General features: G+C 41.2%; 2 protein-coding genes across 2 annotated transcripts; one reads left to right on the top strand and one right to left on the bottom strand.

The window, feature by feature from the left end:
• Positions 1 to 686: 686 nt before the first annotated feature.
• Positions 687 to 24,345, bottom strand: znf292b (zinc finger protein 292b). The gene is made up of 8 exons (XM_085372453.1): positions 24,174 to 24,345; positions 13,078 to 13,232; positions 12,862 to 12,937; positions 12,607 to 12,742; positions 11,417 to 11,619; positions 10,242 to 10,378; positions 9,614 to 9,755; positions 687 to 7,839 (listed from the first exon to the last, which is right to left on the bottom strand). The coding sequence occupies exons 1-8, from the start codon at positions 24,336 to 24,338 to the stop codon at positions 1,207 to 1,209; spliced, it is 7,647 nt and encodes a 2,548-aa protein (XP_085228579.1). The 5' UTR covers positions 24,339 to 24,345; the 3' UTR covers positions 687 to 1,206.
• On the top strand, positions 19,218 to 21,400 carry LOC146617825 (uncharacterized). Its single transcript, XM_085372988.1, has 2 exons — positions 19,218 to 20,644; positions 20,870 to 21,400. Exons 1-2 carry the CDS (start codon positions 19,247 to 19,249, stop codon positions 21,386 to 21,388), a joined length of 1,917 nt encoding a protein of 638 aa, XP_085229114.1. The 5' UTR covers positions 19,218 to 19,246; the 3' UTR covers positions 21,389 to 21,400.
• Positions 24,346 to 25,846: the final 1,501 nt, after the last annotated feature.

The following is a 25,846-nucleotide window of genomic DNA, read 5'->3' as shown; positions in this document are numbered from 1 at the left end:
GCCTCTGGGAGGCAGAGCCTTCAGTTTAAAGGCCCCTCTTCTATAGAACCAGCTTGCACTGGATGTTTCTTCTTCACTATGTGTTAATAGACCTCTCTGCACTGAATCATACCTGTTATTAATCTCTGGCTCTCTTCCACAGCATGTCTTTCATCCAGTCTTCCTTTTCACTCCCCAAACGGTTGTGGCAGATGGCCACCCCTCCCTGAGCCTGGTTCTGATGGAGTTTTTCCTTCCCACTGTTGCCAAGTGCTTGCTCATAGATGGTCATGATTGTTGGGTTTTTCTCTGCATGTATTATTGTAGGGTCTACCTTACAATATCAAGTGCTTTGAGGAGACTGTTGTTGTGATTTGGTGCTGTATAAATAAAACTGAAATTGAACATACAGTTCAATCCAGTATTCATACAATGGGGATGTAGTTCTTTGCTGCCTGAATTTGCTTTCTGTCTGCCCATGAAAATTTATCAAGCAATTGTCCAATTACATTTGGGCCTATATGTGTGTTATATATGTGTAATTTATAAAAACAGCTGCAACTCCACTTTTTTTTTTTAAAGTTAAACCCATAAACTGCTTGATTAAATATTTGTTCCTACTCAAATAATTGCATTATGCAAGATATGTGAATGCAGGAAAAAACAAAAAACCAACCACACACACACACACTTACAAAACACTGGTGAATATTTAATATGAGAACATCTGTTTGTCATTCAAAAAACCTTTCCACAAAATCATTATCATCATCAGTGTGCATGCAGGAGCTCCAGACATTACATCATGAAAGGCATCAATTCTTTGCACCCCCAACACACATACGTTACAAAAAAAAAATAAAAAAAATCAGGCTGCTGGCTGCAGTGGGTAATTTCAAACTATACACAGCACAAACACCTTCAACCACAAACTACACAGTCAATTTCAGTCCACCAATCTCCAAGTTCCACAGGGATAATCAAGACACCCTAACCTGATGTCCTATATCTACTAAACCCGAATGTTCTTTTTTGTATTTAAAAACATGCTTTACATTTTTCTAGTTAAAAAACAATAGACAACCATGTACAGGTAACAAGTGTTTATAGATGGATGTATAAAAAACATTTTACATGTAGGGCCACCAGTGTGCAGCAGATTTTACTCATTCAAATCCTGAGATTCTGCTTCCAAAAGAAAAAAAAAAAAAAAAAAGGAAAAAAGTGTTAATTATATTTTTCTAACAACACAGCAGGGCGCATGTCCTGCAGCTGTTTTAACATCAGGTCAGAGACAGACGATGAAAAGGCCGTGTCCAGGTATATTTTCACCTTGCTCAGTGATTTCAGATTCTGACGGTTGCTGAACCTGACACAGTTGCCTTTGGTGCTCAGGCTGAACGGATGCCTGCACTTTACTGCCTCCGAGACATTCCTCATCAACGGGTGCTCAGATTTATTTGACTGTTCTAGGAATTTTAAGAAGGACATTTCAAATCCCATTGGTTTAAAAGAAGCCAGCGGCACGCTCTGCTCAGTCCTCTCCTCCTGCATTACAGCGGGACATGAGGAGACAGCTTCATTGGAACGGCTGCAAACCACGTCCGCCTTGGTTGGATGTGGAATCTTCTTGCCTTTCACAATTTTTTCAATGTATTTTCGTGGACGCCCTCGCTTGCGTTTGAGTATCACAGAACCATCAGAGATGCCATCATTTGATAATTTGCTGTCAAACAATGCTACAGGGATCCCTGCTGCAGCCCTTCTGCGTAGGATCGGCTTTGAGCATCCATACTCTCTACCCTCCAGGCTGGCGTCTGCAGCCGTCTCGACGTCTGACATGTCTGAGGTGTTGTCAGATTTGGAGTCGTCACTCCTGATTGAGCGACACTTCTGCCGCGGAAACTTTTTGCAGAAGATAAAGTGACTTCTGTGCTGTTCCAGGTACTTTTCTGAAAGTCCGTGGCCAATGTAATGCTTCATTATACTCCGCTCTGACTTCATTACAGACTCGCAGCCTTTGATCATACAGGGGTACTGCAGAGGTAATTTCTTCGTGCACAAAGCGGACGCCTCCAGTTTAGATTTCAGTGAGGGTTTTCCATATTTAACCCAGTGATTGTTCTTTGACTTGCTAGCCCTCTTTGTGTCACTTGCTCTCAAAAACTTTTTATTCGTTTCAATGTTTTCTTTCCCATTACTTGTCTTAGTAATTTGATAATGCAAAGTCTTTGAAGTCTGTTTTGTGCCATCTTTTATTTGTTGACTCTTTAATTTAGACTGGTGCAGATCCTGATGCTTTTTCATCATATGTCTGATCAGATTTGACTTTGTGGCATATGAACGGTCACAGCCTTCAATTTCACACTTGAAAGAACCATTTAAATGTTCTGGTTTGGCCAGCTTTATATCTTTGTGCTCACCTTTGATGTGAGCTACGTAACTCCTGAAAGCAGTGAAGGATTCCTTACATCCTTGATGGCCACAAGCAAACTTGCCGAGCCTGACGCTGGACAACAGACTGCCGACTTTATCTAGACTAAATTCGTGGAGCTGGACATAATGCTGAAAGAGGTTGGGTACTTGTTGGAAAACACGGGAGCAGTCTTTGACTTGGCATCTGAACTCAGAAACCTGAGGGAACTCTGCCTCTGGCTCATCCTCGTGGTCCAGTTCATTCGCAGCCTCAGACTGGTCTTGCTCTTTGTTTACCTCCAGTGCCGACAGGGCAGACTGGTGAACAGCCCTGTAGTGGAGGATCAGATTGTGCTGGATAGTAAAAGCTGCCACGCAGCCTTGATGAACACAGCAATATGGTCTGTATGGACTCATTGCATCACCTAACTTGGGCTTCCTCTCTTTAGTCTTCTTTGTAACATCTGTACTTGGCTGAACTATTGAGTGCCTATTGAAAGCTGAATGCTTGTTGGAGGACTGTGGCTCCTTAGCCTGAGCCGTGCCCAAGAGAGCCTGGGTGAGCAAAGGTGACACTGTAGGTAAGGAGTCGCCAACCACTGGATGCTGAAAAGGCAAGTTTCTTTGCTGTTCATGTAACCATTGTTCTGCTGCTTTTACTGACGGGAAGGATGTAGTTGAAGTCTGTGCCTGTCTCGAAGGAGTCACTGGTTGGTTATGCGTGTGAGCTGCTTGCAAAGGACAGATCACTGTGGAGCGAATGTCTTGCTGAAACTTGTTATTCGTTATGACTGTGTTAGTGCAGGGCCCCAGAACCTGTGATGGGTAATCCCGTTGTGTGGCATCTTTGAGCGGACACATATGTGTCCCGTTCTCCACTGTCGTGTGGTACCGAGCCTCTGGAGCAGAGTTTATACCCACAGGTTGGTTTTGAATAGCAGCGGACGCAGCATCTTTGGCCAGCCTGCGCTTCAAATCTAAATCCGCAATTTCTTTAGCTGATAATTTGTGAGCTGAGTGGTAGTGAGCTCTGAGGTTTGAGTTTCGAGTGAATGCCTTACTACATTTCTGACATTTAAAAGGAGCATATAGGCCATATCGTTTTTTAACCACATTCACCATCTCAATTTTGTAGCTGTGGGTTTTTGAGAGGTGTTTCCACAGTGCTTCACTGGAAATGGAACTAAAGGTGCAGTCCTCCTTCTCACAAGCAAATGGCTTAATCAAGGCTGATGAAATTGACTTACGCGATTTGACTTTTGCACATTTGGTCTGGTTGTTTGCAGCTTGCTGCACAGAAACATTTGACATTTGATCAGCAACTTCTCTGACCAAGTTGAGCCTTTCAAATGCACTCTGAATTTCGGTCATGTACTGCTGTTGGCTGGCTGACAGTTGGTATGGTTCAGGCTCTGGATCATTTGCCACAATGACTCTGGGACTTGGTACCTCCTGTTGTGGTATAACAGTATCTCTGAAACAAGTAAAACTTTGTGTGTTCAGCAATAGTTTAATTTCATCAGAGGTCTGTGGCATAACTACAGAATTTTCTTCAAAAAATTGTCCTTGACTAATAAAATCTGTCTTTGCATCATTAGACAATGGATTATATCCAGAATTATTGGAAGAGGTACCTGCTGGATCGAGCGATATGGCTTTAGCATCAGCGTTGGAGGAGTTACACGTGCTGTTCCGACGCTGCAAGTCGCCAGCCAAAATCTGCTCACGCAGTCTCTTTTTAATGCCTTGGTCAAAAGCTTTTCTCTGCACCTCAATCTGACTGCTACTTATTGCTGCTGGACTAAGCTGATTTTCAGGTATCAGTGTGTGTGTCACTGAGTTTAAATCTGGATCTGGTGTGTGGATATTGTCAGACTGATATCCTTCATTGTGGATCTCCCCAGCAGTCTCGTTTTTAGGGGCAGATCTGGGGACAGCCGCAGAAGGGTTTTTTGTGAGGATTTGTGAAAACAGTGGGTCTGGGAATTCTGTTCCAGAAAATATATCCATACTTGGCTGAGGATAATGGGCTGAACTGTATGAGCATTCTTGCTTCACCTGAACATTTTCTGTGTGCTGTATTACTGAGCTACCTGTCAAACGCTCACCAGCTCCTAGGGGAACACAGGGGTTTTGGAACATTGTCTGTGGGGCAGGTGTGTGCACAAAGAGATCAGACATGTTGGATTCAGTCATAATTTGTTTAAGAATATCATCATTTGCCTCATTGCTGCCATATGTCTGCAAGTTATTTGGTGGATAATTACGTGTGGGGTAATCTTTTGTAGCTGCTGAAGATTGATGATGCTTCTCCTGGTACACAGCAGCAGGGTTATAAGAAAGTTGAGGGGTGCCAACTGTTTGCTCTGAATTAAGATCAAGGAATGATCTTGGCAAATCTGCATTCAGTTCTGAATCATTGTAGGGTTTGCAAGTTGTTCGTTTGGACAAGTGGCCTCCGAGGGATTTAGGACTATCAAACTGTCTAAAACACCTCCGACAAACAAATTTCCCATCCTTAATAATCGCTGGCCATTTAATCCTTTTGTTTTTTCTGCGTCGCACCTCATCTTCGGCGACAATAGGGCCATCTATAGGTAGGACCGTACTACTCTTCTGGATTTCGTTGTTTGCAGAAGGAAAATTCATCTGTAGATGATTTTGCACAGTTTGCGTTTGTTCAGGTATCTTGGCACCAGGGGCTAAACTGCTTTGAATCTGTGATGAATATGATGGACAGGCATCAGTTTGTTCCAACACTTCCTTTGCACCATTCACGTACGAGGGACGAACTGGCTGGGGCCTACTGTTCTGTGGTGACTGCAAGGACTCTGCTGGTCTCTCCGTAACTGATCCCATCACAGAACAGGATGGGACACCAAGCGACACAACAGAACTATTAGGAGTCATTTGCAGGTTCGCTTGCAGGCTAGGTGGATAGACTTGAGAAGAACCACAGTTTTGAACCTGTTCACTTCCAGCAACTGTATGCCAACTGTGACTGCCTGAAGCTTGAGCGTGTTCAATTGTGGGATTTCTATTGCTCCCTAACTGAGAGAGAACAATGGGATTCAAAACATTTGCCATTAGCAGCGAACCATTATGGGTGAGGCCTGGTGAAGAAAGCGAGTGCAGGTCAGAATAGTTTAAACTGTTACCCATGTTGGTATAAGGTGATTGGATAACGTTCTGTCTCTGAACTCCATGAATTGTTACTCTACCGTTTTGCTGGTTCTGAAGCTGCGAGACTGAACTGAGATGCTCCACAGACGATTTGCTCTGTGCTGGAGCATAGGTTGTTTTGATGTTAGTTCGAGCAACTTTCCATTGCTCATAGAAATCTGGGTGAACCGCTTTCATGTGCTTGGTGACACTCCTGTAGGAGCTGTAATGCCTCGGACAGGTTTCTAATGCGCAATGAAATCGCTCTCTCTGTTCTAGAGAGTTGTCCGCTCTGTTCCCAGCTCGCTGCTGAGGACTTACTGTTGGAGGGAGTGGCTGCAAAACTGCAGGCTCTACAGAGTTGTGAGGCAGCTGTACTGTTAAGCAGTTGCTAGTAGACGGTGGCTCTTGCTTTACTGGCAAATTTAAGTTAGAGTTGTAATTAACTGAATCAGTATTCTGAATATTAGAGAACATCTGCGGTTGGCTATGTAAGACATTATTTAAACTGGCTTCAAATGAAGGTACAGACTGATTCTGTTGGGGCGCTCTTTGATAATCAGACAAATTATCTCTATATCTTTGAGTTTCAGACAAGCTGGAACAGACAGACTGAATCACAGAATTGCTTAAATTGTGTGTATGACTGCTTGAAAAAGCTTTGTCTTCATGTTCGCTTGTATATTGTTTTAATGTGTCCACAGGTTCTTCTGAAGATGTCAGCAAAGTCTCAGTGGGTACCGGCAGCCGTCCACGATCTTGATCAACACTCTCCGTTTCAGTGCTCCAGTTCTCCTGTTGCATTTGCTCAGCGAGTGAAGGGCTGGGTTGCCCATTTTGTAGGGTTTGTTCAGAGGACTGGTTTTCCTCTTCTTGAGTCACATGCCTGTCCTGGTGTAAATCCAGCTGCTGTTGTGAATGGAATACTTTTCCACAGTCCACAACTTTACAGGTAAAAGTTTTATAATGCTGTGCCTCGTGGTCATACAGTTTGAAGGCTGCATTGAAAATTTTTCCACAGTTTGGAAACATGCATTTAGCTTTAAACACAGAATGTGTTTTCCTATGTATTAGGAGCTCAGTGTTGGACAAGAAACTTGCCTTGCAGTTCAACTGTATGCAGATGTAAGGTTTTACACCACAGTGGACCTGCAAGTGATCATTAAGATGAGTGACACTAATGAAGTGGCGACGGCAGTACTGGCAAACAACCTTTTTGCTCTGCATCTCAAGGAACGTCTTTGCTTCCTCATTATCCCCATGAGCTTTGACATGTGCAATAAGATTTTTGAAAAATTTGAAGCTCCTCCTGCATTTTCCAACAGGGCACATGTTGTCCTCACTACAGTCCACATTAAGCCTAGGCCCACTGGTCTGACCCTTGTAAGCCAACCCCCGGTTACACCCTGAGGGGTCACCATTTACAGAAAGATTGTGCTGCGTTTTGGATTCAAAGGCAGCAATAACAGGGGCAGCTGTTTTGGGATTAGCCAGTTTTTTGCTTGTTTTCAGTGCAGTCAGCCTTTCCTTGCACGATTGTTTCACATGTGATGTTACATGGGGAATTAATGTGTCTTTTGAGGTAAATGTCTGAGCACATATTGGGCAGGTGTACATTCCCTTGCTTAGATGAGTCTGTGCGTGTCGTACAATCCTATGGCCGAGAAACTCTTTGTCGCACAGCACACAGTACTGCATGTAGGCCTGCCAGTTTCTGAACCTGGCAGATATAAAACCTTTTTCTCTCAGTTTCTTCATTTCTCTGTTTTTCTGTTTCTTGTCTGTAACATCTTTGAGTTCGTAGGTGCCAGTAACTAAGTGGTCTGGAACATTATTAAACCCCCTTAGGCTCATGACGTCCTCTTCTTCAGGGCTCTCTGTATCATTCAGCAAATCAATCGACGACACTATGGAAGCTTCTTCGCCCATTAGTGCCAAGCAATGACGCTTTAGCGCTTTCCAATCCCAAAATTCTGGGTCAAAGGACCACTGGGTTTTTAACACTAGCAAGAGTTCACATCGCAGCGAGTTGGGAACCAGCAAATCCTCCTCCTCTAGTTTTTGATCAGGTTCATTATAAAGAGTCTCCACAGCATAGTAAGACTCAACAGTGGGTTCTAGGAGGAACTCTGTCAGCTGACAGGCTCGCTTCACTTCCAAGTCAGATGGAAGCAAACAGGAAATTGTTTTACACACAGTGGCTTTACTGTTCCCATCACCTGATTCCATCCGTAGAGCCCTGATGCACATTTCGATGCACACTGGCAGGCCAACACGGTCAATCTGTGAAGGGGACAAACACACACACACACACAAAAAAGCTAAATTATTTTAAGCATGTTTCAACTTATTCTGAACTGCTCTGGCTATATTAATAAAGAAGACCCATTTCATTAAAAAGACGTTATTTGGTTATTAAGTTACTACAATAACCTGTTGGCTAAGATACAGTGTTGAAAGTTAGGCAGATCTAGTCCTCCTTTGTAGCATTTTTAAGATAATATGTGGGGGCTTACCTTTCCAAAGGAATTTAGAGACCTAAACCAGTCTGGTGATGGTTTACTCGGGATCATTAAAAACAAAATTGATTCTTGGCAAGACTATCATTTTTATTGAAGCGACCCTTCCCATGAAAGATATGGGTAGAGATTTCCATCTAGTGGGATGTAGTTTAATTTAGTTAAATCTGCAAGCTTAGGAGAGACATTAATACCTAAATATTCAATATTTCCAGATAGCAGTGGGCTAGAAGAGGAATTATGGAAGGAGCAATTAATCAGAAGAACTGTAGATTTGAACCAGTTTATCGAATAATCTGAAACTTTTGAAAAAGAGTTAAATGCAGTATCTCAGGGAGAGCTGTTTGTGAGTGTTGGGAAAAAAAGCAATACATCCGCATAAAGACAGATTTTATGTTCAACATTCTTCCATCTTATGCCCGTAATCACTTTAGCCTGTCTAATTGCTGCTGCTGCTAGTGGTTCGATAAAAATTGCAAACAGTGCAGGGGAGAGTGGGCATCTCTGCCAGGTGACATCTTCCAGCTTCTGCCAGGAGACAGAAGCTGGAAGATGTTTGGTCATTTGTCCTGCCACATGCTGTCGGGGTAGTATTTTGTGCCCAAAAACTACGACACACCATAATCCCCATTCCACAGACCTTTACACTGGGCACAACACAATCAGACAAGTACCGTTCTCCTGGCGACTGCCAAACCCAGACTTGTCTGTTGGATTTCCAGAAAAGAAGCGTGAATTCATCAATCAATTCAATTTTATTTATAAAGCGCCAAATCACAACAGCAGTAACCTCAAGGTGCTTTATATTCTAAGGTAGACCCTACAATAATAAGAAATACTCAATGGGAATCCCCCAGCAGCCTACGCTTATTGCAGCATAATTAAGGGAGGATTCAGGGTCACCTGATCCAGCACTAACTATATGCTTTAGCAAAAAGAGAACATGTCTCCACTGTTGTAGAGTCCATTTACATTGCGCTTCTTGATGTAAAGCTTAGATGCAGCTGCTCGGCCGTGGAAACCCATTCAATGAAGCTCTCTACATACTGTTCTTTCAAACTGATCTGAAGGTCACATTAAGTTTGGAGTTCTGTTCTGACTGACTCTGCAGAAAGTTGGCAACCTATATGCTGACTGTGATTTTATGTGGCCTACCGCTTCATGGCAGAGTTGCTGTTGTTTCCAATCACTTCTACTTTGTTACAGTAACAGCTGACAGTGGAATATTTAGTAGCAATGACATTTCACGACTGGCCTTACATTGGATTGCATATGAGACATCCTATCACGATACCAAGCTGGAATTCACTGAGCTTGTGAGAACCACCCGTTCTTTCACAAATGTTTGTAGATGCAGTCTGCATGCCTAAGTGCTTCATTCTACAAACGTGATCTGAACACCTGAACTCAATTTAAATGGGTGAGTGAACACTTTTGGCAATATGGTGTGGATAGCTCAAAGGCAAAAGATAACAGTTGCAGTCAATCATTTGGGTCCAAATGTTTGAATATACTGAAGCAGATGACTTTCCACTAACCTCTGACTGAATGACCTTGATGAGGAACAGGATGTGGTACACAGTAATTGACAATAAAGACATCTGGCGACATCTGTCAAGAAAGGCCTGCTCTGATGGTTCCAATCGCTTCAGCAGCTTGCTCCAAAACAGTGTGAGTTCCCTGGTTAGAAGACAGACAACTTGCTCAATACTGATTACATCACCAACCTCCTAATACAGCGGTCTCCAACCTTTTTTGCGCCACGGACCGGTTTATGCTCGACAATATTTTCACGGACCGGCCTTGTCGCGTGTCGCGGATAAATACAACAAAATAAAACTAGTACCGGTACCGAAAAAAGAAGACTTATTCATAACACACGTGAAAAGACCCAGGAAAAGTGAGTTAACGATAAAAACGATAACAAAATAACGCTGAAAACCGATAAAAACCCTGAAAACCATACATTTCACACCTGAGCGTCAACTCTCGCGGCTTGGTACCGGTCCGAGGCCCGGGGGTTGGGGACCGCTGTCTTAATAGTACCCAACAATATGGAGGAAAAGAGAAGGAAAAAAAGTATGCTGATTCTATAACTTTACTTATTTTTCTAAAAAATTAAATAAAATAGTGGTCAGCATCAAATCAGAGAACTTTTCTTCTTACCAAGCACAGTATGTGTCTCCTTGGAGAAGCTGCCGGGTCAGGAAGGCCGAGCATAAACTGAAAGCTGCATTATCGTCTCCCTCAGACTCTAGGTTGCAAATCATCTCTAATGCATCACGGCAGTCCTCCTTTGAAAGCTTTACAGATAGAAACAACATAACCACATATTGAATCACCCAAGTGATTAAACCAATCGTTCAGTAATTTTGCAACCCTCCAATATCAAAGGTCTCAGAAACTTTTAAATGTTGCCTACCTATTACAAGAAAACATAAGAAGACAACAGCACCAATAGATTAAGGGCACAAATAAGGCTAGCAGCAAAGTGACATCATGATGTGCTAAGTTACCTTTTTAATACCAAGGGAGCTAAGAGCTAAACTAGAGACATTTCAAAATGTTGCTCGACAGCATTCAGTGACTGTAGCTTGAAAATGTGTTTGAAAATACTCAAACTTGAAAGGCTCATACTAGATAGTCACACACAGGAAACCTTTCACATTATCACAATTTTAATACAATGTTGTAAAAACATTATTTGCCCTTTTTTTGGCATATTTGTTACACTTTAGTATCAGACAAAGATAACCTGCCTAAATACATAATGCACTTTTATTTATGCCCCATAAACCTAATAAACCTCCAGCATTTGCAGGAACTGCCAATTACTCTTTCAAATCATTGTTGAGGAATTTTGTTCCACTGTTCTTTGCAGAATTGCTTTCATTTTCAGTCACTGAAGGGGTTTTGAGCATGAACTGTCTGTTTAAGGCCATGCCAAATCATCTCAACTGGGCTTACTGTGACTAGATTACTCCAAAACCTGCACTTTATTTTTCTGACTTGATGTGTTATAGATGTTCTGATGCATAACCCAAGTGTGCTTGAGCTGCAGGGAACCAACCAGCTTAAGTTAGTGCTCTCTGTACAACTTTCCCCTTACCTTACACATAAAATCTCAGTTTTCCCACTAAACCTGCTTTTTCAAACAAACCCCCGATTCCTAACACACAAACACGAAGTCCAACAACACAACTGCTGGCCTGTGTAGGATAAACAGCAGATGACAGATGAAACCCTCAGGTTGAAAGTCTATGAAAACATATAAAACTTAACCCGCTACTAAGTGTGACCACAGCACTTTATGCATAATTAAATAACCCAATGAAACTCACCTCCTCCATAAGCTGATTCTGCTCTGCAGTACCACAGAGGCACACAAGATACAGCTGCTTGAAGGATCCGTTCACTTGGAAGGCTGAGGACTGGCAGCAGGTCTTTGCCAGCAGTGCAGCCTTCTCTAGCTTCTTCTCCTTCATCAGCTGCTTCACCCTCATCCCCAACAGTACGATTCCCTCCTGTGCTAGGAATTCCTCAACTGAAACATTCAATATGCATTTTTTTAAAATTCATGTTAAGTATCTAAATTTTATTTTTATTTTTTTTAAATGGAAGTGCTCAACAATTTTCTTTCCAGTAAAATCTTAAACACAGTATTGCTAATGCCGAGGCTGCATAAAATCTACTTTAAACCCTTTTCACTTATTGTACTTGAAGACGTGCAACATAGGGACCAACCAGATCCCTTATTGTGATTAATTGGGCCTCCAGCGACAGTGAGGAATCTTAAAGTCATTTGTAACCAGGAAATGTCCTTTACCTCTCATATTAAACAAAACAGACTACACACTTTCATCTGAGCAATACTGTCAAAATTTGGAGCTTCCTGTCGCAATGACGCAGAAGAAGTAGTCTTACTTCCAGGCTCGACTAATGCACAAGAAGTTGACAACAAATTCCAAACAGCACTTCCGTCAGCATGCACCTTATGTATGGAGAGATTTAGAGCACAGGACGGGAGGTAGAGTATTCACCTGTTCTTTTAAGATCCTACTTCAATTTTCTTTTTGGTGAAGCTTATTGTTTGGAGTTGGTGAAGCACTGATCTCTGCTGTGCTTAAGTTGTTGCAATAAATGGCTGCCCCTCGCTGGGCTTGGATCTGATGATTTGAAGTTACTCAAATTACTGAATTCTCCAGAGGAACCCACCTGAGGGATTAATAAAGTTTTATCTACTCTCTAATTTGAATTGAAAAATAAGAACTGAGGTTGTGAACTTCAATTTTTACTGTTCAATCACTGCTCCAAACATATTTAACAGGAAATATTTTGTTATTCCTTCTGACATTTTGTTACTTTTTTAATTTAACCTGTTAATCACTCTGACCATTATTTCAGTTCTATAAAGCACACTATGTTTTCAAAGGTGCTGCACAAAGCACATTATTGTTATTTTTACTAGTATTTAATTAAAAGCACAGGATCTTTCCAAATAACACAATGTGAAAAAGAGGCCTGCACTCACCTTGTTCTGTGGGAAGGTTTTCATTGGACAGAAGGCCTTGCAGCGTCCTGTTGGACCAAACACCGTCATACTTGCCCAAAGCAGACAACGGGGACAGCTGAGTGATTCCATTCTGTTTAAGATTGCTGTGAGCAAACTGTACACAACAGGAAAACTCCATGAGGTCTGAATGTGAGTAGCAAAAGCATGCTTATGAAGTCCAGCTTAGAGCCGACATTTTGAATACTTTATTTGGAAAGCTGAAATCTTCTTTACCTGAACACATGACTTCAACTCGTTCCATGCGGCATGTGGAATATCCTTCAGTGAGAGTAAAAGCTCGAGGAAACTCCTGTAGACCGAACCATAGAAACAGCAAACTGACCTCTGATGGACTGATTTTACAGGAAAATGTGTAACTCAACGTTGTTACAGGACAGTATCCAACAAACGTTCCATGAATGTAAAGTGTGTATGTGCAGTTATACTTACAGTGAGAGTCTCTCAACTACAAGAGAAACATTTTCACACTGCAGAGAGAGGTATGGAGAGGCACGGGCATAATTCACCAGGGCCTCCGTGTACACTTTCACCAGAGGCAAAGGCTCCTCCTCCACCCTCCACCGACCTGCGTACTCCAACAATGTCTGCAAGGGGAACCAAAGTCACTCACTTAGCAACAATGGAAAAAAAACAAAAAAAACAACAACAACCAAAAAAAACAAAACCTACCAGCAGTTTGAAAACAGGCAGTCCATTCACTACAGTTTAATTCTAATTGTGTGAGGCATTCACACTATAGTGATCCTGTTTCTCTTTATTCTTCCACCTTATTCTAGTTGCTCAGACCTTGGTTGGTTAACTACTCCCTCAGTTTTCATCCGATTTTCACCATTCAAACTTTAAACCGTTCTGCTCCTTCTGCTAATGCCTGCTATATCTTTTGGTGCTCATAACTTTTATACTTTTTGAGCTATTAAGCTTTTTATGCCATTTTTTGGCCCATTTTGCTGAATGGGACCACATTATCAGTGTGATCACCAGCTTTGCTTGCCAGGCTGAGCCATGTTTTAGCTCAGTGAGATGAGCAGCCGTTCTCAGAGCAGGAGGCCCGGGTTCGAATCCCGCTTATGACAAAAAAAAATTTTCAGTTAACAGTTCAACTGTTTTAACTCTTTTCAACACAAATTTCAGCTTTTTCACCTATTTCCAGTTAGGGCTGAACGATTATGGAAAATAATCTAATTGCGATTTTTTGCCCCAATATTGCGATTGCGATGCGATATGCGATTATTTTTTAAGGTCTTTGTCTTCTGTATTATTAAACAAAGACAAGCAATACATCATATAGTATGGCCAATACTATATTACATTAATTTTAAACTGTTCTTTCCTGGAAGACAGACCTCTGTTATGATGACATGAGGTGATGCATGAATTGATGACTGACATTTTTATTTAACTTCTTCAATCACAACAGTATATTTGAACATACACAATAGTTTATTTTTAGCTTACAAACATCTGAGCATAAAGTGCTGACAAGGAACCCTGGTGTAAACATTAAAATGAAAGTCAGTACAATGTGCAGATTGCAGAAATATACATAAACAAAATCAGTGGCTTTACCACACTCAGTTTTTCGACATCTGTGAACTACTAGACAGTCATTCAATTAAAAAATAATATTAAATAAATAAAACTAATAAATAAAAAATACACACATCTTACTGATCTCTGCAGTCAGTAACATTACACATAAAGTGCAAACATAATAGCAATTGTATAAACACACACACACACGCCTTTAAAATTTAAAGGCGTGAAATTGGACGGTCTAGTTCTGATTAGCGTCACCGCTGTCTCGGTGGAGTTTAATAAACTCGGCCGTCTGCTTCTTGCTATCTAAAATATAACCAGACACTGGCGTAAATTCTCGACTGTCTCATACTTCTGTTTAATAAGTTTTCTGTTTGACGTTTAGTCAGCTGTGTGAAAACCAAGGAGGAACCCACCCGGGGGATTAATAAAGTTTTATTTTATCTAATCTAATAACTTTAATCTCAGCCAAACCGATTTACTCACGAACAAACAAAACACTGAAAAAAGCCCAACAATAACATTTTTAGGTTGTCTAAGTGACTTATATATTACGTTTAACCCGAGCAGCGAAACTCCGCGGTGATCTGAAAATGATGTGCCGGGAGTTGTGCCGTTCTCGGCCGCATCAGTAACCCTCGAGCTCCCGGCTAGCTGTCGAGCTGGTGGGTAGCAGACGCCTCTGAAAACGTCGAAGCACTTTTGCAAATATGGGATATCTTGATAAACCGAGCAGATATTTGATGTTTACACAACTACTTTCTCGCCTGAAAATATTTTAAAAGTTTATTTTGTGACCCAGAAAGATTAGTATGAGTAATTTTAAAACTTAGTAGCGGCCGCCATTGTTGGAAACTGGAGTTTGGCTGGGCCGCGCTATGAATTCTGGGATATGGTAGTAATTTGGACAGCCTTCGGCGCGTCGCTGTGACGTAATCGGTCTACAAATGCGGCCTCAGGAGGATGCAGCCCATGAATTTGGACATGTCCAGAGTATAATCGCAGCCTTTGCGGTTAGAAAATTGCACTTGATCATGTCGCGATATTATCGCAAATGCGATATATCGTTCAGCCCTATTTCCAGTAGAATTTTAAGTTTTTCCACTACTTTTCAGCACAAATTCTGCTGATTCACCTGTTTTCAGCGCAAAGTTCTGCTTCTTAACCTCTTTTCAGCACAAATCTCAGCCTCTTTAACTCTATTCTGCACAAATTTCAGTTTCTTCACCTCCTTTCAGCAAATTTCAGCTTCTGCTCCACAGTGCACATTTTTTCTCTCATCATAGGACCAGAACTGGTTTGGCTCAGTGGGTTGAGCAGCTGCCATGAGACGCGGCGGTAAAGGTTCGAACCCTACCTGTGATAGTTGCCACACATCTTTCCCGCTTGCATGCACTCTGCTTTCTTGACACTCTTCAGTGTACCCTTTCACATACAGCCATCTTCAGCAAGCACTTCTGCTTCTACACCTCTTTTCAGCTGTTTTCAGCAGATTCCACTACACTGCATTCACACTGCATTTTCGCAGGAAATGCAGCTTTTTCTAGAGACAATAATATTACAACAGGTGTTTAAATAAAGTATTCCTCATCTTCCCGTCTCATTTTCCTGCAGGGAAGACAGGCAGGCTTCAGGATAATGGCCCAAAAGCCTGCCTGTCACAGACAATGTGATAGAGGAACCTTGAAACGAGAGTTAAACAAAACAAAAAGATTTCTGACATGATGACAGGCTTCCATCCTCATGTACAACACCTGATACCAGCAGGCAACAGTGCAAACCACTGAGCGACCAGCAGCACTTGTTATTGTAATCAACTGCTTCCGCGAAATCCAATTTTAGTGTACTCATTTAACAGAATACACTAGGGCTGTGCGATATGACCAAAATCTCATATCCCGATATGAGACATTTATCGTCCGATAACGATATAAATCACAAAAATGTAACATTTTCTGTAAATTCTGTGAATCTTGGGCAGCTCGACTTGCGTGAAGTGTTTGCAGCTGGGCGTCATGTACCTGGAGTCGAGTCTTTTAACCGATGCATGAAACGATACATTTTTAGACATAAGTTGTAACGGCCGCTGTTTTCTTTGTGAGTATTTATTACACGGCGTGCTGCGGGGAAAAGCCTGTTCTAACGTTTGAGTCTAAGGTTTATTTTTTAGCACCTGGCGGCTCTTTTTTACTTCTCATCCGTAAATAATCTGCTCTTTCACGTGATTCAGTTTATTTTGAAAAGTCTCAACAGGATCTTGAGCTTTATTGTGAAAGGTTTATCTGGAACATAAACAAGCGGACACGCTTTCACCGTCGTTGTTGCTAATGACAACACATAAAAACAGGCGCTTGTCTGTCTGTAGTTTGGTTATATTAAATATAAGAGAAAGAGAGAAAGAAGAAATTAATATAACCACTACAGTGACCATCAAAATAATGAAAAAATATTGCCGTAAACAGTTTATTTTGCAACACCACGAAACAAACGATAGCGTAAAATGAAACGATAGACGTTTTTATATCGTCATCCAATATATATTGTTATATCGAACAGCCCTAGAATACACATTTAGAGGTTTTACTAGTTTTACAAATGATTTAGATCATGATCTCACAGCTAGCTACAATAAAATAAGAAAAACATTTTATTAAATGAATGTAAAAGTAGAAAAGTTCAAACTTTTCATCTCATCCACATCGGCCTACAGCCTTTCTGTCACCTCAGTCTGCAGCGCTTTCCCTGTGCAGCTCTGCTTTCAGGCCAGAAAGCGTCTGAATTTTATATAGCAAAGTTTGACAGCACCAACAAGGTGATTCACAGATAGCTACCGAGAAAAACTTGGTCTGCCTTGTGTTCAAAGGGGGTATCTTTGCTGTAGGGACCTTCACAGCAGCAACAACTCATTACTGACTAGCTGACAAAGCTTTGTTAAATAAACAAGCTGTGGTTGTTCTTGACCAGTAGTTTTTATAGACACTATTTAGGTCTATTAAAGGTCTAGTGTTGACCACAGAAAGAGACATACTGTGACAGTATCATCATTTGTGAAAAACCTCTGCTTGCAACTGAAGGTTAAAAAATGGGTTCAATTCATTCAGATTTTTTTGTATTCACAGTAGAAAAAAAAAATGTAGAAGTTGATTTGAGTTAGTACACCAGTGCAATTTTAAGCACGATCTGGTTGAAAATAACAGTTTTTGGAGGTAATTTACCCTTTTCTCTGATCAACATTTTGTGCTGCTGAAAACAGGCATTATGATGGTGTAGATGTCAATAATAATTCATTGTCCAAAATAACAACCCTCAGGTCAAAGGCTCACAGTTTTACAAGTGGCTTATGAAAAAGATGTTTGTCATATTTTAAATATGAATGCAATCTAATTAACAAAATGCATTATTTCAGTTTTAATCTGAAATATTTAACAGAACTTTCAAATAATATGATCTAGTACAGCGGTCCCCAACCCCGGTACCGGTCCGTGAGTCGTTTAGTACCGTGCCGCGAGAGTTCAGGCTTGGGTGTGAAATTTATGGCTTTCTGGGTTTTTAATATACATTTTTTTTATTTGTTTTTATCGTTAACTCTGTTTCCCTGGGTCTTTTCCTATGTGTTATGAATAAATCATATTTTTTTGGGTACCGGTACCGGTTTTATTTTGTTGTATTTATCAACTTCTGGAGTCTTACAGCAGATTTTTTTCAGTATAAAACAATTGGCAGTGGATGGAGCAGCTACAAAGATTGCTTTTCTTCACGTCAGACTTTGCTCTGGGATTCCCTCTAGTTTTTTTTCCCAGTTTATACTGCAGGTATGTTTTTAGTTGTAAATGTGGGTTTCCATGGTGACAATGGCACGCTGCAGAGCTGTGCTTTAAACAAAGCATCAAAGCAAAGCAAAAAAATTGTATTGAGAACTTTTTTATAATCCAATTACTCAATGAACTGCTGCAGCCATATATCCTACACAATATACTGCTTATAGAAACCTCAATCTCTTTGTTTTAGCCTCAAACGAAAAGCAGCACAATTAACTATCACTTGGGATTTTCCTAACCTGATGTGGTTAGTGGATGCTAAGGCTGTTTTTTTTAAGATGGGTATAGCAGTTGGTACACAATCGGCTCGATGTCGTACATTCTTGTTTTGTTTGTGTCACATACAGAGGTGGCACAGAGACACTGAGGCACTGCAGACGAGCACACTGCTCTCCGTCTGCAGACATATGTGGGACCATAAGTTTGGCCTGAGTCATTCCTGTTAAGGACCTTTTACATGTCTGTATGTCACAGTTTTGTGCCCACTCCACGCGTACTAGATGCACCTGCTCCATGTCATTCAGAAGTATGTATCTCTCATATAGGGCTGCCACGATTAGTCGACTAGTCACGATTACGTCGACTATCAAAATCGTCGACGACTGATTTAATAGTCGACGCGTCGTTTGAAGCTTTGTAAGATCACAAAAGACGCAGGAATGAGTAGTAGGATTTAAGAGTGTAATAACGGACTGAAACAGAAGAGGGCAGCACTGCATGGATGCCAGCTGCCGTTAAACCCTGAAGAAGAAGAAGAAGAAGAAGCTGTGTCCCAGAATTCATAGCGCAGCCCAGCTCAATTTCCAACAACGGCAGCAGCTAGTTAGTTTTAAAATTACTCTTATTATTCTTTTCTGGGTCACAAAATAAACGTAGCTGTGTAAACCTCAAATATTTGCTCAGTTTATCAAGACGCCACATATTTTCAAAAGCGCGCCGACGTTTTCGGAGACGTCTGTTACCAGTGATGCCGGTAACGCGTTGCTTAGTAACGCGTTACTCCGAATATGACCCCTTTTTCAGTAACGACTAATCTAACGCGTTACTATTTCCATAACAGTAGTCAGATTAAAGTTACTTGTCCAAACCACTGTGCGTTACTATTTTTTTTAAGCAAAAAGATTTGGTTTTTTCTTTTCGTCTCAGCGGATGACAAACGCATACGTGTCGTGAAACGTCACATAAGCGACAGGTCACGTTTCCCGCTCACAAGCAGCCAGCGACGTAAAAAAGTGTAAACAACAATGGAGGGAGAGAGATGTTCGTTCTTTAGCTGGAAATATGGTCACTATTTTGAGTTTCTGTCAACTAAAGATTTAAATATTAAGGTTCGTTGTACACTCTGTGTTGGCGAAAAAGTGTTATCTACCTTCAAAAACACTACGTCAAACTTAAAGAAACATTTGGAGTCGCAGCACAGCACAGTCAAACTCACAGAGAGAGTCCCACCAAGTGGTCCGAAGCAGAGAGCCGTGACTTCCGCAGAAGGTCCTACACCCCCCAAACAACAAAAGTTGGACTTTGGTGCAAAACCAGTAAGTGATGAAGAATTGAAGAAGTTGGTCGCGCAGTATATTGTAGAAGAAATGCTACCTATAAACACTGTTGACTCGCCCTCGTTTCGTGCCATAATAAAAAAGATCCCTACTTCTGTTAATGCCGAGCTGCCTCACCGAACGACTTTTACTTCTTACTTGGAGAAGGAGTTTACAGAAATGGAGAGAAATTTGAAGGCCACACTGAATGAGATTGACTTTGTTTCAACTACCGCGGATATTTGGACTGCTAACAACAGAAGCTATATGGGAGTAACGCTCCACTGGATCAGTAGAACCACATTAGAGCGTCACAAGGTTGCATTAGCATGTAGGCGAATTCGTGGTAGACACACGTATGATGTCATTGGTACAGAAATCGAAAACATCCACTCCTCTTATGGATTACTCAACAAAGTAGTTGCAACAGTTACTGATAATGGATCCAACTTTGTTAAGGCGTTTCAAGTTTATCATCCTGTCACGGAGTCCGATGATGAGACGGAGGAGGAAGAGTCCAGCCCCAAAGACGATGATGTCACTTTTTCTGATCTGTCAGAAATCCTCTCGGCTGAGAATGAAAGTGATGGTCAGCTGTCTCTTCCCCCGCACCGCAGGTGTGCTTCGCACACCATCAACATAATTTGCACACGTGATGTGGAGAAACATTTAACAACCAATGCAGAGAGCAGGGCTGTGTATAGGAGCAGCACAGCAAAATGCACAGCTCTTTGGACCAAATCGAGTAGATCTACACTTGCATCAGAAACAGTGGAAGAAATCAGCAAAAGAAAGCTCCTAATACCAACATCCACAAGGTGGAATTCCTTTTTTGATGCTGTAAAGAGAATTGCAGAAATCCCCATGGGTGAGCTGAATACTCTGTGCACAAAGCTAGGACTGAAGTGCGTCAAAGATCAAGAATACCAGTTCCTGCATGAGTACTGCATGGCCATGAAACCTCTGACTGCAGCACTGGACATTTTACAAGGCAACTGTCCATATGGAACTTTACTACCAACACTTGAAGTTCTGATGCAGAAGACCCAGGCTGTGAAAGATGACCTCTCCAGGATGACTGCAGGCCTTCCAGATGCCATTGTACAGGTACGCTCTATCTTGAAATTAGTCAGATTTTTTGCTTCATACAATTCACAAACATGGAACAGAATATTAATTATCATTGAAAAATAAGATTAAAACAATTAAAATGTTTACAAGTAACCTAAAACAAAATTAATCCATAATACTGATCTCATATTAGGCATGGTTTGCAAATAATTCAATAACATAATAAATTGTAGGCATAAAAATATCAATTATGTTTTTTAGGCTATTCAGACTCGTTTCGCCGGTGTGCTGGATGACAAAGATGCCCTTCTTGCAGCTGCCAGTTGTCCAAAATTCAAACTCCGATGGCTGAGAGATGCAGGAAGGAGGGAGCGAGTAAAACAGCTTCTGACAGCAGAGTGTTGCACCACTGCTCCTCTGGCAAAAAACCCTGCCAGTGTGCCCAGTGCTACTACATCTAGCAGCCAAGGTGAGATGGACTTTTTCACTTTTGAGGCAGAGCCAGAGGAGGAGACCTATTCTGCAGAAAAAGAAGTCATGGACTACCTGATGTCAGGCTACGACCTTCAGATTCTGCATAAATTTTCAAGCATAAAGACAATTTTTTTAAAGTATAACACTCCAACCCCATCAAGTGCTCCTGTGGAGCGACTTTTTAGTCTGGGAGGTTTGGTGCTCACGCCTAAAAGAAATCGACTTTCTGACAAAAGGTTTGAGAAGCTTCTGTTAATGAGGTACAACCACTGGTTTACTCGCTCCACTCTACTGTTTCCCCCATAACATGCGATGACAACATATACTGAAAAAACAGAGAATGGGGAATCCAATTTAAATAACTATTTACAAGTAATTGAATTAAGTTTATCAAAGTCACTTAATAAACTTATTAAAGTTTTCAAGTTGATTAACTTAAAACAATTACCTGCAAGGAAGTAAGGCAATTTAAGTTGGACCTGCAGTCTCTTTTTTTTTTTTTCATAAGATTAGTCCAAAGTTACAAAAGCGGACAATAGTGCTTACATGTGGATGGTATAAAAAGTATCTTAAGGGAAGTCAAGAAAGACTCTTTGTTTGTTTGTTTGTTTTTTTATAAAAAGTATTTATGTTAAGTGAAGTAACAAGACTGTCTTTATTTTCATACAAACAAGTATTTCTGTCAGGAAAAAAGTTTTAAGTTCAACTTCAAATGTCAGGAGATATATTGTTGACATTACTGTTAAAATACACTTCCAATAAAGTGAGTATTGGCAAAATCGGTTGATGTTTTTATGTTGAGGCAGTGGGGAGTGTTATTGGCAGCTTCTGAAAGTAACTAATAAAGTAACTAGTAATCTAACTTAGTTACTTTAAAAATAAAGTAATCAGTAAAGTAACTAAGTTACTTTTGGAAGGAGTAATCAGTAGTCCGTAATATATTACTTTTTCAAAGTAACTGTGGCAACACTGTCTGTTACCCACTAGCTCGATAGCTAGCTAGGCTCACTAGAGCCCGTGAGAACACCGGACTCCCGGCAAATCGTTTTCAAACCCACCGCTGTCTTTCGCTACTCAGGTTAAACATACATAAGTCACTTAGATAACTTAAACATGTTATTGTTTGGCTTTTTTTGTATTTTATTTGTTCCTGAGTAAATCGGTTTGGCTGAGATTAAAGTTAGTTTTTACACAGCTGAATAAACGTCAAGCAGACAGCTGATTATCAGAAGTGTGAGATGCTCGAGAATTTACTCCGGTGTCCTGTTATATTTTAGATAGCAAGGAGTTTATTAAACTTCACCGAAACAATCTGTAAAATTCATTAAAATTTAATAAACTATCATCTTGTCTTTATTTTTAGTTAGCACATACCTTAAACACTTAAAGCTGTAAGCTAATGATAGTTATATATGAGCAGATGCTGCTGGTGCAATAAGCTGTAGTTTTACGTCCAATGGATGATGATCTGATTAGTCGACTAATCGCAAAAATAATCGGTGACTAGTCGACTATCAAAATAATCGTTTGTGGCAGCCCTACTCTCATACATAAAAAAGAAAGCTTTGGAACTATTCCCATTAGTGAAGAGTGTTCTTTCTACAACACTGTTTCCCTCCCGAGGTCGCGTTATGACACAAGTTTATGTGCCTAAAGTCCACATGACATCATGTAGTTGGTTGTAGCTAATAGACTTACTAACACTAAAAAGTTTAGGGGACCACTTTTCTACTACCCACAATGAGTTTTATGTTAATTAAATTGTATTTATACATCGCCAAATCACAACAACAGTTGCCCCATTGAGCTATATATTGTAAGGCAGACCCTACAATAGTACAACAGCAAAAACCCCAGCAATCATATGACCTATGAACTCTGGTGACAGTGGGGGAAAGGCTCGGGGAGGGACTTTTAAAAGCAGCTACCCAAACAAAGTAGTGCCGCTTACTGCTAAAGTCACAGATAGGATATATTTTCCACTTTCACTTAGTTTGAACATAAAACTCATTGTTCCAGCCAGGGGCAGCACTAGAGTGAACCCCTTGACCAACTGAATTTTAGTGTCCTTACTTTTCTCTCAGTTTTTGATTCTGTCACTGGTTAGCTGACACGTGATAAAACTGATTAGGTTCATCAAATATCTGCAAAAGCATTTCTATTCATCACCATCAGCAGCCTGACTTCACAGGCACTTCCTGACGTAACCACTGTACTCAGGACAAGGCGAACACACTGAAGACCACCACCACAATGAGCCCGAGGATACTCCGCGTAGAGTCCCCATCCCCGCTCTCTCACGCTCTCAAAACGACAAGCACACCTCTGTAGACTCCACCCGGTGCACAAGCTCACAAACGGCCACTGGTCAGGCTCCAAGGGAGACTGCTGGTAATTTATGCTGCATTGTCTTCAGCGTGCAACTGAGACAGAAAACGACGTGCGCCCTTCTGCAGGCGGGCGTTCCGTTCTGCACGTACACAGGAGAAATCTATCGCGGGATTAACTGACAACTCCTTTCTTTTACCAGGTGCAATCGTACCAAATGTGCTGCAGCTGCTCCTAAAATCCAGCCGAACGGAAATTTGCTGGCCTTAGGGCTGTTACCGAGAGACAGGCGACCAAATTACGCTCACGTGCACGAGCATGTAGCCAAACATACAAGGGTAAAGAACTGATGCTAGGCACCCATATCCGCCAGACGCGCTAAGTGTATCAATGCAATGGAAGCCACCGTAAATAAAACAAGTCATTTTATTATTGCTGGTATAGGTCATTTTACCTGAACGACTCTTAACACCAACATTGCCAAAGGTAATTACCTCATGCAGACACAGCTTTAAGCTAACGTTTGCTTCAGATGCTCAACATTTAAGCTGAAGTTTACGAGCCTGTGTGTATTCACCAACTTGTGACTACTAGACACGCTTCTATTCTGGACATAGATAAAACAACAACAACTAGCGAGTGCTTCCAAGAACTACTCAGTTTTGAAAGCAGGGCTTTCTCTGGAATATCAGTATGTGTGTAGCGTTGTTATCAATGCTAGCTGATTAGCTTGTTTGCTTAAGCGTAAAGAAAAGCAGCTCACCCCACAAAACTCTTGACAATACTTCGAAGATGATTCTTCTGGAGAGTCGATGCTTTCTCTACTCAAGATTTCTTGCAATTCTTGCAAACGTTTTTTAAGTTCCTCGGTCGTTTCACTGATACCAATGGCAGGACTACGATCCTGTTCGGCCTCCTCGTCCGCCATCTTCACACCCAGCTTCTGCGCGTAACCACTGCTACGTAATCACGTAAGTACACATTTTACGAGTTCACGTCATCCCCCCCCGTCAGCACGTACAGAAAATTTCAGCTTTGTTGTTGTGATGGCAGCTTGTCATGTGAGTTCCTGCTACTTAGCGAAAATTAGTTTGCGAGAGTAGGTTCAAATAAAACACCCTCAAAATCTCTGATTTTGTCAAGCCAGACTCACTGTGGATTTCGTTTCTTCTTTTTCTTTTGGCTGCTTCATTAAGAGGTTAAACCAGTACATCATATGCCTCCATCTCATCCTATCCCTAATATCATCTTCTGTCGCTCTGATCCTCCTGCATTAAATCCATGAATCTTCTCGGAAGTTCCTCGTTTCTTCCTTCCATCTTCAACATCCTTTGTCCAATACTTATACATGAGTTGGCTGCAGTTCAGGAAGTAGAGCAGGTCAGCTACTAATCAAATGGTCAGTGGTTCAATTCCTGGCTGCTCCAGTCTGCATATCCTTGGGCATGATACCTAACCACAGGTTGCTCTCCAAACACTTGTGTAGAAAAAGCATTAAAAACGTGCTTAGGTAGAGTAGATGAACCAGTTCATTTACCATATCCCTCCTCTGTGTAGAAGATTTCAGATGGAAGACTGCATTGTGATGACAGACAGAGACTGGTTGGAAAACTGGATTTATTTTCTAAAAGACAGAATGCAGCAGAAAAATCAGTGACACACAGCAACAACAGGCCTCTCCTCATCCCAGTGTGGAGTCCATGCAGCTCTGGCTGAGAACCCCCATACATGCAAAAGGTTTACTAGCGGTGTCTCACTGATCAGTGCCCCACCTGTTCCTGCAGTTTTTAGTTCATAGCAGACTTGAGCCTTGGAGGTTTCTGCCTTATTCCTGAACATCCTAACTAATTTCCTCTCATCTAACAGTTGGGGTATTCTTCCATACCTTGGCAACACGGTAACACATCAGAATAACTTGTACTTATGTGCAGTTGTTTGAACAGAAGATCTTGGAATCTTCAGTTGTTTCGGAATGGCTCCAGCAACCAAGCTTCCGAACTTGTGCCAATCTACTCTTCACATTGTTGAGAGGGATTTTTGCAGTAGAGTGGACAATAAAGCAGGGGCAAAGAGTAATGTAATACACATAGCAAGGGCCTCAGGTCAGACCCAAACCCAGGCTGCTGGGTCACTTGGTCAGCCCATGAGCCAAATTAGCAACTGACAAATCAAATTCCTAGATCTTCGTTGAGTTCCTTGGACTTTGCTGTTAATCTGAGTATTGGTTAGTCCAACTAATGTGGTCAGTTAAATCCTTTTAATGCTAACAAGAGCATCAGCTAATTTTAGACAATCATGATCACTAACTAGAAGTTATTAGGCGTTGAGCTTGTCATGTATGCATACATATATTTATGTATGTATCCATGCTATATGTATGATTTCGACCCTGTGTGGATTACAGAAGATCCAAAATAATTCCATTCATTCCAACCT

Source organism: Diplotaxodon limnothrissa, linkage group LG15, assembly GCF_057381915.1.
Source record: "Diplotaxodon limnothrissa isolate DT_005_m linkage group LG15, D_limnothrissa_male_GT1.1, whole genome shotgun sequence".
In the NCBI taxonomy this organism is placed as follows: Eukaryota; Metazoa; Chordata; class Actinopteri; order Cichliformes; family Cichlidae; genus Diplotaxodon; species Diplotaxodon limnothrissa.
The sequence above is the reverse complement of the archived record's forward strand: the minus strand, read 5'-3'. Positions and strand labels throughout refer to the sequence as shown.